General features: G+C 40.3%; 1 protein-coding gene across 2 annotated transcripts in view; it reads right to left on the bottom strand.

The window, feature by feature from the left end:
- STAG1 (STAG1 cohesin complex component) overlaps nt 1-14636 on the bottom strand; it is a 149132-nt gene extending 134496 nt beyond the window's left edge. For both annotated transcript variants that reach the window (XM_086468408.1, XM_086468409.1), the window contains exons 1-2: nt 14608-14636; nt 7077-7179 (exon numbers count right to left, since the gene is read on the bottom strand). In XM_086468408.1, the coding sequence (XP_086324534.1) occupies nt 7077-7179; nt 14608-14636 (132 nt within the window). The remainder of the gene's footprint in view (nt 1-7076; nt 7180-14607) is intronic.
- Nucleotides 14637-15428: the final 792 nt, after the last annotated feature.

Below are 15428 nucleotides of genomic sequence, written 5' to 3'. Positions count from 1 at the left end.
CGGCCATGCATGAGGTTTTTTTCCTTTTTAAGTGTCAGTCAGAATCCTGAGGTGGGCAAGAACTGATCATTTTCCAGACTGAAAACTGACTTTTCTCCTGTTTATGAGAGGGATCTCTGAAAAGCCATGGAAAAGGCAACCTGGTTAGCAATACTGTATGTAAATGTATTCATAAATCCTTCTAACTATTTCCATAATCCAGGCACCTGCTGCAATAGCTGAGGCGACACTGAGGTGAACTGGGACTACCAGAGGGAGGGATAAAGAAGCATGGCAAGGTAAGACAGCCTGAGGATTTTAATCACGCACCAAGAAAGGTGCTGCTTGGAGCGGTGAGCCTGTAGCAGGTAAATCTGTGCTTTCCCTCTGACACCCAGGACAGACAGGCAGACTGGTGGTGGTGTCAAAATGGACTCTGTCGCCAAATGGAAACAGAAGCTGCTAATGATTTTTCAGAACTGTGTAGCAGATTCAACTGACAACAACTAAAGCTGAGGATTTATACACACCAGCATTAGGCAATCCACAAGTCCCAGAACATGCCACAGAAGCAACTCTAAAACGGCCATATTGATGACCACACAGTTCACCTGTTGCTTTAAGGCTTAAACTAAGGCAAACATGAAACAAAACAGTAACCTTGACTGTAATTAAACTAAAATTATGACAATTCATAATTTTGTAAAAAATTAAACTAGGTAATACTTTTCCTTTCATGTCTTTAAAATGATTGTGAAGAAAAAAAGTGACCCGCATTTGTAAAATCAAGTAATACAGTGAAAGTTAATTCACACACTACCAAAAAAAGTGAAGTAGCTTGATATTATCCATTAACATTCCCCAAGTTGATCTGATGCACTCCACAAAGAAATAAAGATAGTAGTAGTAGAAGTGTTACAGATCAGTAACTCTACCTAACCCATCACCTTAAAGGATGGCCTTCATGTGCATTCATACAGTAAGTAATTTAAAGCAGTACCCCATATCTCAAGATAGCTGGAAGAAGCTTTTTAACCTTCCACTTGAGTAAGACTGAAGAACTTGCCTCTCAAAGGCATCATCCTCTTGAGAGGCCTCTGCATTATAACCTTGTGTTAAGCAGAAGAGTGGCAGTATCTGAGCTCTTTCTGAATTAATCCTGATTCAAAAAAAGGTGGCTACCACACACTTCATCATGGTTATCTAGGGAGAAGTTATTGGATTCAAACGGTCAGCCCTTTGGACTTTGTTCGTCACAGAAACAAACAAAGTGCTCCCTGTGAAAAGCCTCATCCTGAAAATAAAGACAGATGCAGGTCCCCTAACATCCAGCAGGTCCCCTAACATCCAGCGCATACACAGCTGCTTCAGCTGTAGCACATGCAGTTTAGAACAAAAAAAAAAGCAGAGGCAGTGTGGGGAGGTGGTGGTGTTGCTTTTTTCACCCTTATTTAAAATCTAGCAAGAGTTCTAAATGTCATGTTAAAGAATTAAACGTCTGCTATAAATGCTTGAATCACTTCAATTCTTCTAGCCAAGGCGATCGCTACCAAAAAAAGAGACTATTTTCGCAGAAAAATTCAGAATAGATTGCCAAAAATACAAGGACCATCCCATCAAAAGCTTAAAAGGAAAACTTCTAATGCCATTAGGATTTCTCCACCAGGAAGCTCCAAGTGGCGGGATACAAGTGTCTTCACATACTGGCTGTATGTGCACTGTGTTTCCACAAAACTACAGACTTATTCACTTCAATTTTAAGGGACAGACCTAAAATATCAGACAAGAAAGCTGAAACAGGACACTGACATAAGTCACACCAAACCACAAACCTCGACTACTATGAAAAGAAATTCTTCCAAAAGGATTGCTTCCTACTATTAATCAGGACGTGTATGATTTGGAACTAGAAGGAAAACTCAGTCCCCTACAGTATCTAACATCCGTGCTACAAGACTGAATAAGGCTAAGAGTCTGCTGCAAAGTTAAAATCCCACATACGAATGCAAAGATAAGGTATTGTGGTCTGTCTCCTCCATACCAAAAAATTCAAAAGGACCTGAAAGCAAAACTGTACAGTCTACACTGGAGACAGAAGGATCAGAAGTACCTTGTTCCATCTTGCCTTAGTAGAAGAATCTGAGGAGAGGAGCTGGAGAATGGCATGCTGTGGCCCTGAGTATGGGATGAGAGAGACACAAGCAGAGATCTCAGAATTGCCACCTCTGGAACAGAAAAACTGATGTTTCTTCTCGTCCCCTGAGTCAGAGGCTAATCTGTCCACTCCTACTTCAAAGCTGAAATACAGCCAGGGATCTCCCTTACTCCCTCAAGCTCTAACAGCTGAGGCTTAAGCCAAGCTATTCTGAGCTCCTGAGAAGGTAAGGCCAGGTAGGTTAAAACAAACCACGCCAACAACATTGAACAGACAGCGTTGATCCAAGAGAGGAGACAAAAATGATCGATAAATAACTGATCTGAGCCCAAGCTCACTAATGTGAAAGCTGCACTGCATCATAAGCCCTTAGGCTTTCAAATCCCCTACCCATGTATTTCAATAATGTAGCAGACAGAAAAGGCATTTTTGGCCAATGTTAGCAACTTCAGCCAGAGGTTGCTCCTTAAATAACCCCCACACAATTCACTAAATGTATATCCAGATGGTATGCTCACTTACAGTATCGCACAAATACATGCATCAAAATATCCCACTGACTGGACAGATTCACTTCTTGGCCACTCATTCCACAGGCATCCGGCCTAGAAGACTCAGTATTTAGAAGCAGACATGGGCAAGACATCAGTCCCAGCCATTGGTTATGCTAGACCAGGACATGGTGCAACTCTTGCTAAATTCACTGCAAGGACTGGTGAATTCAGGACAATCAGGTTAGATTCTGTATGTTATTCTGAAGGACTGATGCAGTTATTCTCCTTGCAAGTTAACTGTCAAGTCTACTCAGCCAAGTACTCATTAGAGTTAAGTACTAATTAATTACTAGTATTAGTCTCTTATAGAAGTGGAAGAGCAACTTGGAGAGCAGCGTTTTCAGAAAGGGAAGGTTCCCCAAAATATTAAGGTTCTCTACGAACTGAAGAGGTATTTGCTACAAATGGCTAATTGTCAAATAAGGACTGTCACTCTACAAAAGTCTCAAATCTGCAAAGAGGAACGTCTTTGGAAAAAAGTCTGGAAAATCCTCTAGTAGCACTCTATCTTTCTGATAAAAGGTCAAGTCCATTCTGTAACACCACAACAGAAACCTATGTAAAATAAATACATACATACATTCGATGGAGTACACTGTGTGCAGCTCTGTGATAGAACCATGCAGCTAGACAAAACAGCACAGAAGAGTAACTCTCTTTCCAAAAGAGGTCAATATGTCTATGGCAGATGTGTCACTGTAGCTGTGATGGCCTAAGGATATAAGCAATCAGCATTTGCAGGGAGAGATCAGATCTTATTAGACCATAATGGTTTAGTTAGGAAAAAAAACAAACCACAACACAAAAACCAGAAGAGCCTTTGGGTAGAAAAGCCTTTCTTTAGGTCTATAACAGAAATGAAAAACAAAGCTAAGTATCAGTCGAGAGATAGCTCTGAATTTAACTAAATATTTTAATCTGTTTCACATCTGAGAGTAAAGGTAGGTGGTACCTGTGGAGGAAATTAAAATCACATTAGCAGAGGGAAGAGTGGGAGAAAAATGTCAGAGCTGCACCTTCTGTAAGAAACAGATAATTCACTGAGGAAAGTGAATGGGTTAGCAACACGGAGAGGTGAGCAGTGTAGACGAGGAGAGAAAGTGAAATATAATGTTTGCAAAACCAATACCTCAATTACTAAGTCCATGACTTTTAACATCAAGTAATGTTATAAATGTAATTGCCTAGACTTTCCAAGATGTTTTTATTTCTCCTCAAGGATATTAGACATTGAGCAGCTTTTTCCTTTTTGGTCTTTTTTTTTTTTTTTGTAGAAGAACCTTATTTATTCCCTTCTGTTGCTGTACTATCAATTATGAAGGCAGGATTTGATTGTGTATCCAAACATATACATTTTGTGAAGTCACCCAAAAAACTGTAGCAAAATTACTGACTGTGTGGGTGAGGGGAGAGCAATACATGCCATTCATCTTGACTTCAGCAAGGTTTTCAACAGTCTCCCACAATATTCTTGTATCCAAGTTGGGAAGATGTGATCTGGATGGGTAGACAACTAGATGGGTGGACAAGCGGTTGAACTGTTGGGCTCACAGCGTTAATGAATCACCCTCCACCTGGAGGCTGGCAATGAAGGAGTAGAACAGAAGTCTACCTGGAACATGTCTCATTTCCCATCTTTATCAGACAGCCAGATGGGTGAGAGAGTGTGCTCCTGTCAAGCAGGCAGATGACACCAAACTGGCAGGGAGACTGCTCAATGACATCAAGGGCAAGACTGCCACTGACAGTCTGGAGGACTGGGATAACAGGAAACTCAAAATCCAATATGGACAAATGCAAAGACCTACCCCTGACAGAGGAATAAATTCCTGCACCAACACAGCCTGGAGACCAGCTAGTCAGGGAACAGCTCTGTGGAAAAGGGCCTCAGGGTCTTGGCAGACAGAAAACTCGACATGAGGCAGCTGCGTGCCTGACCTGAAAAGGCCATCAGCACCCTGGGCTATACAAACAGGAATACAGCAGTATACCAGGGAAAGTGCTTATACTCTTTTACCCCACATTTCTTAGCCTGTATCTGGAATACCGTGCCCAGTTTCGGTCCTCTCAATACCAGACAGGTATTTATAAACTCAAACAAGTTCAGCAGAGGGCTACCAGCATAGTTGAGGGGCTAGAAACACTTCACCTGTAAGGCTCTTTGCAGCGACATACAGTGGAATGACAACTGACGGTCCTGAACTGAAGCAAGAGAAGTTCTGATTGCCAGTAAGGGAGAAATTTTTCATGAAATAAAATGAAACAGGCTGCTGAGGGAGGCTATGCAGTCTCCAGCCTTGGTGGTTTTCAACACCAGACTGGAAAAGCCCTGACCAATGTGGTCTGATCCCAAAGCAGGAGGTTGCAATGAGACCTCCTGAGGTCCCTTCGAGCCTGATTCCATGACTGACCATCATTGCTTCTCTTCTCTGAACTTCTTCCTAATATACCCTTCTTGAGATTGAGGTGGTGGTCAGGCGAGAGGGGAAGAGAAACTACAATCGGGCAAAGCATTCCAGATTTTGGCAAAACAGTTTTATAAAGGACATGGTATTTGTTTCATCCTCTATTCTCTTCCGTAGAATTTTCAGACTGGATTTGGGTTTTTTGACCCCTACTGAACATTAAGATGATGTTTTCATGGAATTATCTCTGATAACCCTAAGGTCTTGCTCCTTAGCAGCAACGGTCAGCTCACAGCCCACCATTTTATGCATGAAGGAACGGCTGCTTCCCCTGTATGTTCATCACTTTACAATCATGTACACTTAACGACTCTGGAGTTATTCTATGCACAATGAGCAATTGGCTCCTGTAGAAACTAGACAGCAGGACCAGCAGAGTGCTTCAGCAAATATTCCCACAGGAGCTACTAATAACCTCAAACAGAGGGATGAGAAACACCTTTTGTAACATTCAGCTTTCCCTTCCCGTGAATGTGTGTTGGGTACAAAATACCACTAGTGTTGCTTTAACTTAAATTCCTAGACTTCTTGGGTTAGCCATGCACCATCCTCTCTTTTATTAGATCTGAAAAATCTCAGATTTACTAAGGAGACATCCTTAAGATAATTTCTGATGCTGCCCTTTGTTTACAAGTTATACAAACAGATGACCTGTTCTCTTTACATGCTTCTTTAAAGCTTCCCCTAAAGAGGCTTCATGTTTGTGAGCAAATCCATCCATTTGATGAATATATGCCATCATAGGAAACACCATTCAAAAGCTTTCAAAAAGGAAGATGACGTGCCCAGAAGAGCCCAGGATTGAAAATGCTGGCTCACAAGGTAAATCCAGAGACTGTGATGAAAAACAACACTACGGAGGAGTTTGTTCCAGCTTGGCCAGCATGCTTGAAAGGAATATGTGGTTCTGTCCATTCTTACAGATTCACTAGCCCATGCTTAAGGAAGTAAGACTTAGGGTGGAAAGTCTTAGGGTAAAAAAAATAAATCTCTATCTACTAGTGGTATATATATAGCATTCTTATGAGGGGTGTACTTGTACACAAACACTAAGAAGAGAATCAAAATCAATAATAACAAACACACAGAAGTTCCCAACAAAAATCTTATTCCACAGCATGTATTTCAAGTGATATAATCAAGAGAACAGCATATGATGATCGCAAAAAACTAAAATGAAGGACAACATGACACAAAGAACTTTTTCTGTATTTTCCAATAAAGTGGCTATTTTATAAAATAAATTAAAATAAAAGAGAAATCCTCCTTAAATACTACGTGTATTAGAGAATTGTTTCTGTGTGTTCCCATTCATGGGCCAGCAACGGGCAAAGACAACTGAAGAACAGCAAACCTTATACAGCAGACAGCAGTATTGACTGCTGCACTAGGCTAGATAGCAGGCTGAAGCTCCCAATCTATACAGAAGACACAGTGTTTGTCAATTTGTCAAATTTTTAAGATGTGTTAATAATTCTTCCGGGGCATTTAGTTAATACTATGCTGCAACTCTTCCATTCACATTAAGAGATTATCAGTTACTAAAAGGATGGCTCAAATGTCATTTGTCACTTAAAATCCATTACAACTTTCAAAACAAAGAGGTCATGCTTACTAAGTTTATTCTCATGTTTGGAAGAATGTTGTGATATGACAATAACAAAAAAATTGTAGTGTTCCTCTAAGCAATTAGCAAAAGAAAAAATAGTAGCTATTATGAGCTCATTTTTATGTCCCTTCTTAAACACTCCAACCATTGTTTTTATATCAGTCTGATAAAAATTTCATACTACAAGTCTTCATAAACTTTGACGTAGGGCTCATTAATAGCCTACTTATGTGACCACAGGATGATTAGATGAAAAACAGTTTGCAGTCAATTTTAAATAGATGTGTAACAAAACAAAACTAAATTACACATACTGGAGGCCTGCCAGGACGGCCCCTTTTTCTTTTTCCTTTGACTTCTGTGTCTTCAAGCTCACTGCCAGCATCTGAATGTGCAGTAGTTTCATTTGTAGAATCCCTAGGGGGGGAAAAAACACTAGATAAATTAAAATTATTTGAAATCAACAAGTATTCTATAACTGACCTATTAAATATTTACTCCTAAGCCAGAGGGGAAAAAAAAAAAGTCAGCATTAAAAGCCTTGCCACATTTACTGTGCAAACTAAGGAACTACGCATTCTTAGCCCTGGCAAAACGCCTTACCTTTTCCTGGGCTGGAATGGCATTTTATAGACTGGAAGTTATTTATATTAGCAGCTTCTTTAGAAATCATGTTACACTTCAAAAACTGGCTCTATTAAACAGCACATTCTCAACATACCCTTCCCACAGTGTATTCACCAATACCAACTTCCTTTTACTCTCAGTAACGACTTCCAAGCTGCTTTCAAGGCCCTGAGAGTGCAAACTGGAGCCCAATCCAGCTACCACATCATTGGAACAATTACCCAAGTTCCCACCCATCACAGTTTTAGTCACACTCTATGACAATGGTACTGTGCAGCTGTTGATACAGAGAGGATTAACACTGACCATGAAGCACAAACCAGGAAACTCACTTTGACCTGAAGACATTTATCATTCTTGCAGTTAGAAAAACATTTTCACATGTGCAATGGAAAAACCTTGACATTGCTCAACAACTATTAGCAGAGAAGTGCACAGCATTCCTTTTCAATCATTCCTTCTTTACACTTCAGACCATACTAAGTATGGAAAAACATTGCCCCAATTTCCACCCCGCCATCTCCCACATCCCAGTGCACAGGTAACTTCTCTGCCTTCAAAACAGACCTGGCAGCTTGAAGAAACTCAGCTTGTAATTGATCTTCTGAGGCATTACATTTTGCCCAAGAAGAGCCTACAAGCAAAACCATACCTGTTACTGATGTTTTATTCTTAATTTGCAAGACCACCAGTGCATGAGATCTCTGTAAATGAAAGAGGAACTCTAATAATGTCCTAGATTACTCAAAGCTCTAATCAGATATTCCGTTAAATCCAGCATCATTTCCTTGTATTGAAAGGAGTTAAACTGCTGTAAAACTTGTGCAAGGGGAGGGTGAAAATCAGCCCTATTCCATTATTTATACAGCCTCAAACATAAAAGGTGGCATCAGTCATCTGCTTTATAGAAACAAAGAAGCTTCAGCAAGTCAAGACCTATGCACATCTTCCACATTGTCTGGGGTTTTATTTTTCTATTTTGTGTTATAAATCAGGAACAGTTCACAAATGTGCTGTGTCACCAAGAAAGATATTTTGTAATGCAGGAAGATACAAACAGCAATGTATCAAAATCAAGACTGTTGATACTTCCCTTCACCAAAACTACTGTATTGTTCTAGGTCTGCTCTAACCCAAATAATTCTGCAGAACTATGATTAATTTATAATATTAAGACAGTATTTTCCAACCTTTTACTATTTGCAAGCACAAAACCACCAAGGGGTCAACAGAATCCTTTAAAACAGCTAGAATGCAGTAGAACATAGACGAATCTCCTCTTCTGAAAGTAACTTCAATTTATCTCTGAATACTCCACACACCCCAGAAAACCAGGCATGCTAGATTAAAAAACAATATTCAAGTACATTTGAGTTCCCAAATCATATGCTTGTAAAACAGTATCTCTAGAAAATACTGAAATGCAGCTTTCTTGTGATAAAATTAAAGAGGAGTAGCTTTTCTGCTTCATAAAATATGAAATTTGAAAAACTCAATATTGAGCTACGAATTTGGGGAAAAAAAAATTGTGGATCTAAAACCCAATAAAAGATATACCCCCCCCAGATCAAAATTATTTGGTACCATAGGGCCACACTTGTGAAGAGCAGTGCAGTGAATACAGATGAAAACAAATGTCTATGCAGATGGAAGTACCCAGCCTTTACTCAAAGACCAGCCATCACACTGCAGCTGAATTTGACAAAAATGCGTACTGCCTCACAATGACAATTTTTTTTTAAATAACTTCTGAGTACAGAAGTGAGGAACCCCATAAAAATATCTGCTGTTTTCTATTGCTGTAGAGAAATTAAAGCCATTCCCTCTTGCTCACTGTAGAAAAAATAAGCTTCTCTCTGGTCTATACAGATCCTTACTGAAAAAATTTTAGGCCTAAGCAATACCCCCAATTCCTGGGGAAACACTGTAGCTTTGCTTGCTTACAAAACCACATTCCTAATATCATCAGGATAAAGATTTTTCTCTATTAAAACCAGATTCAGCAGGGCTCCTAGGCAAATGGCTCAAACACTTCCCTTGAAACACCACAGCTATATAAATAAATTAAATTGTATTACTGTTTTGCATGCATCTAGTCCACAAAGAACTTGACTTTGCAACAGCCTCTGTTCTGGAAATTTCAATTGCTTTGGAACACTGCATATGGAAGGAACAGTTTAATTATTAACCACCTTCTATTCTTTGTCTTAAACAGACTGTTGTCTTAAGCCTGATAAGCACGCTTCTCTAATATTTGTCTGGTAAAACTTCTCCAGTTTGCTGGAAGCCTTTGCAGAAAGGCTCAACAAATCAGTAGTAAGGGTGAGATTCACCGAATCTAAATTTGAGACCTATACAATGCAGAACACAGAAAAATCTTGAGGTGCAACATACCTCACGCTGAGGTCAGTGTCAAAAATTGGTCAGTTTATGTTTTATAAATTTTCTTTTCTCTCCACTGATGGTTAAGGTGATCTAGACAAGCTGCTCAAACATAAATGTTTAAAATTACGAAGATAAATCTCACCCTAACAATATGTGAGGCAGAAAAGAGATTTCTTTCTGGCAAAGAATATATGTAAGGAGTAAGGGGGAAACATCAGAAAGTTCCCTTGAATCCTCACATTATTTGCAGTAGGGAGACAGGATCAAGGACAACCTACAGTCCTTGGCTGATTTAACATTAAAATAAACATCATTTCAAGCAGCAGGGAATTCTGTCTGCACCATGCAACATGCACAAAAAGGCCCTTCTACCGCAGCCTTCAGTCCCTTCAGTCTGGGAGGTAGTGCTTCTGTCAGAGCCTTACAGCTGCTCTGGGCATACACACACACATATGCCCCTTTTCTTCTTATTTCTGAACTCCGAGGAGGAGGAGTAAAGAATCTCTTAACCACCCGCAGTTCTGTCAGGTTTTTAACACTCATTGAGAAAAGCATCTGGCCAGCATCCATCTCCCTCATTCCCTAAACATCTTGCAGAACTGCTAGGAAGTTATTTATCCGGTGGCAGTCATCCACATCTTAACAGACAAGCATTATCCCATCTCTATTTTACATGTGTGTGACTAGTCACCTGAGGGGAAAACATAGGCTTAGTCACAATTTACCTTCCCTGAAGCTGTTGGGAGGGAAAATAATCTGGGCCTAAGGAGACCTGCCTCATCTAAAAAGAGGAGAAGTGGTGGTGCCTAAGGCTAAACCTTTCCTCTCTAAGGCACCTCTGACATGACAGAGACATAAGAGAATTCGGCAGTGTGGGAGACCTACAAGACTGGGGTGGGCAGAGTAAAGCAGACAAGCGATAACCCCTTTTAGGAGATCAAATTTACCCTGCCTTTCCTTCTGGTTTCTGTGGTGGCTAAAGCATCCTAGAAAACCAGCAGTAACTCCAGGATCCCTAGTCCTAAACCTCAGGATATTATTCCGAAGTTATAATAACTAGCCATTGAAACTAACCGTGCGGCAATGAAGAAGTAACAGATTACTGGGCAGCCCTTTAGCTTCTGAACAATGTATTTCCACAGACACAGTAAATTTCACATCTCTGCAAAATAAATCAAAACAAATTTACCTTCCTTCTATTATTATATAAAGCCCTAGGTACAGAGCCTATACCAACCCCCCTTAAAAACACACCACACCAAAAACCTATATTCATGTATCAGGTTTTGTAAATAAAAACACTTCTATAAGCTTTTGTCAGTGTTGCTGAGGTGGCTTAAGGTTCTGGCAGAGATAAATTCAGTAATTGCTACCACCAGACTCAGCCTTATGAAAAAAAGCATTCATGAAGAAAAATGGCTAAATGCACATGCTCATGAATCATGGATTAATCAGCTCTCATGGTTGATCTTCAAAATCTGAAGAGGAACATGTCTCACAGCAAATATGAGTCATCCCATTGAGAGAAGACTCGTAACAGTCACCCATGTCAAATACACCAGAGGTTTTTCCCTACATCTGAAACACCAATACGTGAATTCTGAAGCCACTTCTATGAATCTAGAAAGATTAAAGATTTATCCTGTCATGTTCACTCAACAGAAAAGAATTTGGGAGGGAACATTTGCTATCGTCATAAGCCAAGTACCTTAATAGATCAAATGGACTTTGGGACCCTTTGTTTAAAGGTGGTAGCCAAAAAGACTAGACAAGGTTATGAAAAAGCAGAAATAAGGCATAGGAGTGGTAGATTACAATAATCCTTCAAAGCTGCTTATTTAAGAGCTAGAAAGAAAACCTTGGCTTTCTCTGCATGGAATTGGATTGTGGCTTCCCAAACCTGAATATGTAAAGCTAATATCCCTAAACCAAAGATCGCTTCAGGTTTTCTCACCCTTAGCCAAACTCCTCCCTGATGGAAGTCTGGTTGGGACCCACTGAATTAGCAGTTATCACTTTCTTTGACATCTCATAGATACTAGACTCAGGAGAGTCTCAAAACCTTTATATGCAAATCCTGATAATTTTTTTACAAAAAAGAAAGATCTCACCTTGTTTACAAGCAACCAAAACTATACATATTACTGATGATGACATCTCATCAACACTTCGCACAGCAGCATTAAATGATTTCCAACTCTACCTGCATAGACAACATACACATTTTCTTTCACTTTTTAGTGCTGCGTGGTATTGGTGGCTCACAACCATCTTTTCATTAAAGAATATGCCGATATCTTTAATGTCCCTCAGGTTTTTCAGCTGGTGTACAGTTACCAAATACATCAATATGCACTTTTTAACCTTGAACTCAATGATATTTCATTCACTTCTTAAGGCCATCTAGCTCTTGAGCTGGGAACAGGAATACCCCTTTCCTACCATTGCCATGACAGCATCTCTCAGCTTTTGGTCTTCGGCACATTTCACAAGCACATTCTCACTTCATGAATGTGGCACATCCAGGAAAATATGAACTGACAAAATTTTTTTCCACAACTACCCTCAAAGCTGGTCAGAACCCCTTCAGGTCTGACGCTCCCCCTCAGTGCTACCCATCAAGGTCATCACTGTCTTTAGCCATGTGCTGACTCAAGGCAGAAATATTTTTTTCTGAAAGACATTTTTAAAAATACAAGAAAAAATTGCAGTGCAGAGCATATTAAGGTCAGACAAATCACTTCATAATTATCCAAGCAATCAGTTTCTTAAATAAAGGCACATGAAATCTTAGTTTTGAAACACCACTGTCCTGGTCTGAGCTAAAACAGAACTAGTTCTGTTCAGTGATTCTACTTTTTAGCTAAGTCTCTTCTAAGTAACTGCACTTTCTGAAATCAACAGCTTATTTTTCCAGAGAATGACTGCTTCTAGACATTAATAGTTGATACCAAGGAATGCTATGCAGAAAGGCTCTTAAGGCTCTTGCTTATACTTGCTCCTAGAGCAACCAAGGTCACTGCTGAATCCTGTACCCCATGTTGGGATGCTGATAGTCAAAGGGTCATAACAAAGTAAAAGGTCACACCTGCAGGACACCAGACAGGTGACCCAAAACTGGACAACTAAGTATTCCATCTCATACAGGTCCTATTCAGTAAAAAGCTGAGGGATCATAAGGGTTAAGCTCTCTTTTTCAATGGCCAACAATGAGGAGGACTGTGTCATCAGTTCTTCTGTCTTCCAACACCGATCCGTGCGTTCCCAAACCCCATTCCCGAACCTAGCCCCTGTATGTGGTTCCCGCCTGCTGCCAGCCCTGCAGCCCAACCATCATCAGGGGACTGGGCTCCGTATTGGCTTCATGTGTATTTGTATGTATTTTATCATTTTCTTATCAGTATTATCTTTTCTTTTTATTGCTATTATTTCATTAAAGCTGCTTTAGTGTCCTTTGCCAACCTGTAAGTATCTCTCCCTTCTCTCTCTGGAGGGGAAGAAGGACTAATGGCGAGGGCTTGGCATTCCTTAGTAGCCCAACCCTACCTAAACCATGCCAACCGCTCCACCTCAACAAACTGAGGCTCTTTCACACCCCATGTTAGCTCCTATTTTCCTACATTCATTTCAAGCAAAAAACTTCAGATGAGATAATCACTGAACGTACTCAGCCTACATGCCCAGGTGCCGGCAGCGGGGCCCCAGAGTGGGCTCCGTGAGGGGCAGCAGGGGGGCTGCCCCGCCGGACAGCAACGGCTCTGGCAGCCCCAGGGCAGGGCAGGGCCAGGCCGGACCAGGCAGAGGAGCCGGCTGGCCCCGGTGAGATCTCCTGTTGAAAGGGCCGAAGGCCATAAGGGACACAGGACCTGTCCTGCGGCAGCGGGAGTAGAAGGTGATGCGGGCCTCTGGGCACCGACCCCCGCCCCGGGGCAGGACCCCACTCTGGGGTGTGAGCACAGGAGTTGGAATGAAGGGGTGAAGTTGATCCAGGGAAAAGGACAGGGGGCAGAGATGACACGTTTTAGCTTCTGTCTTTGTTCCTCACCATCATCCAAATCTTTTTTAATGGGCAATAAATTAATTTTCCCCAAGTCGAGTCTGTTTTGCCCATGAGGGCAATTGATCAGCGATTTCTCTGGTTTTGTCTCACCCCACGAGCTTTTCCATCTTGTCTTCTTCCCCTGCCCTGTCGAGGAGGGGTGACAGAGCAGCTGGGGGGGTGCCTTGCAGCTGGCCAACATCAACCCACCACATCAAACACAGCTCCATTTTGCTCCTGTTTCCAAAATTCCACTCTTAACTCTACTTGATTTATTCTCCGGCTCCACTCATTATGGACTGCCACTCTGTTCTTTCCAGTAGTTCACTTTATCCAGGCACAGTGATGTTCCCCCATTTGTATAAGCCACTCCTGTTTTCCAGCAAGATCAGAACATGCTAATGCCACTTGCTGTCTTCAATTGCAGAAGCCAAAGGCTTTTTGCACAATAAATACAGCTCATTGTAAGAAAAAGTACACAGCTGGAATATATAAATATGGTCGATTATGGCTAAAACCCATACACATTTCTGTGAAATCTCACAACATTCAGAAGTATGAAAGTAGCAAAGATCTTGTTCTACTTTTTACAGCAAAGTTAAATCTCCATCCATATAAAGAATTATCTTTTAGATTAGGTGTTTTATTTTTCTACACAGTTTTTCAGCATACGACAACACAGAGAGCCTGGAACAGTTACACTAATCTGTACTTCATCCTCATGATCATCCCTGTTTACTTCAAGACCTTTTTAAAACTGAAGATTTCAAATATATAGAGAAATGTATACTCACTGCAGTACTGGCAAATCTGAAGTAATCATTTTTGCAGCACTCTTGAAAGTAAGAGCTACATAGAACTTCTCAAAGTTTTATAAGACAACTACTTGGAAAACTCTTTCATGAAAAGAATGTCAAAGTCCAATCTGTAAAAGAGAGAAAAAATGTTAGATGTGATTCCAAAATAGTCGTACATTGAATAAAAAGCACTGTAAACAAAAATAGTCAATTTTGAAGTAGCACCACTGTTAAACCACATAAAATTTAGACTGGATGTCCCCAGGACAGCTTAATCATATTCTCGCATTCAGCTTTTACAGTTCTGTTTAGGCAACTTTACTTTTTTTTTTTTTTTTTAAATTGCACAAAGTATTTTGCATTACCTCTCATATTTGTTCACAGTAACTTGCATGTAAAAACACAATCAGAATTCTGAAAAAATTTAAATAAAGAAGATAAATATGTAAGTCTAAGCAATCCCGAGAATGTGATGATCTAGATTTAAGTAATTTATTTTCTAGTCACACAGTAGACTAAAATTGCAAGACAAAAGTTTGGTTTCATGAGAAGCAGTCTTTTCTAGTTTTGAATCAAGACAAAAGATCTGCACCTAAAATCATACAGGTTTTGATAAAACAGGTAGAAGATAATATTCCTGATAATGTTTCCCTTTAATGGAACTACACCTATGCAGACTCACTGGCTCATGGTTTTATGTGACTGAATTTCACAGATTAGTCAGAGGCTGTGCAGATCTGTAACTGCAACAGAAAGTATTTTAACCTGATTAAACCAAACTCGTAAGTTTAAACAATAAACTAGACCGCATCTGCAGT

The sequence above is a fragment of the Leptosomus discolor genome, chromosome 7 (genome assembly GCF_034619465.1).
Source record: "Leptosomus discolor isolate bLepDis1 chromosome 7, bLepDis1.hap2, whole genome shotgun sequence".
Lineage (NCBI taxonomy): Eukaryota > Metazoa > Chordata > Aves > Leptosomiformes > Leptosomidae > Leptosomus > Leptosomus discolor.
The sequence above is the reverse complement of the archived record's forward strand: the minus strand, read 5'-3'. Positions and strand labels throughout refer to the sequence as shown.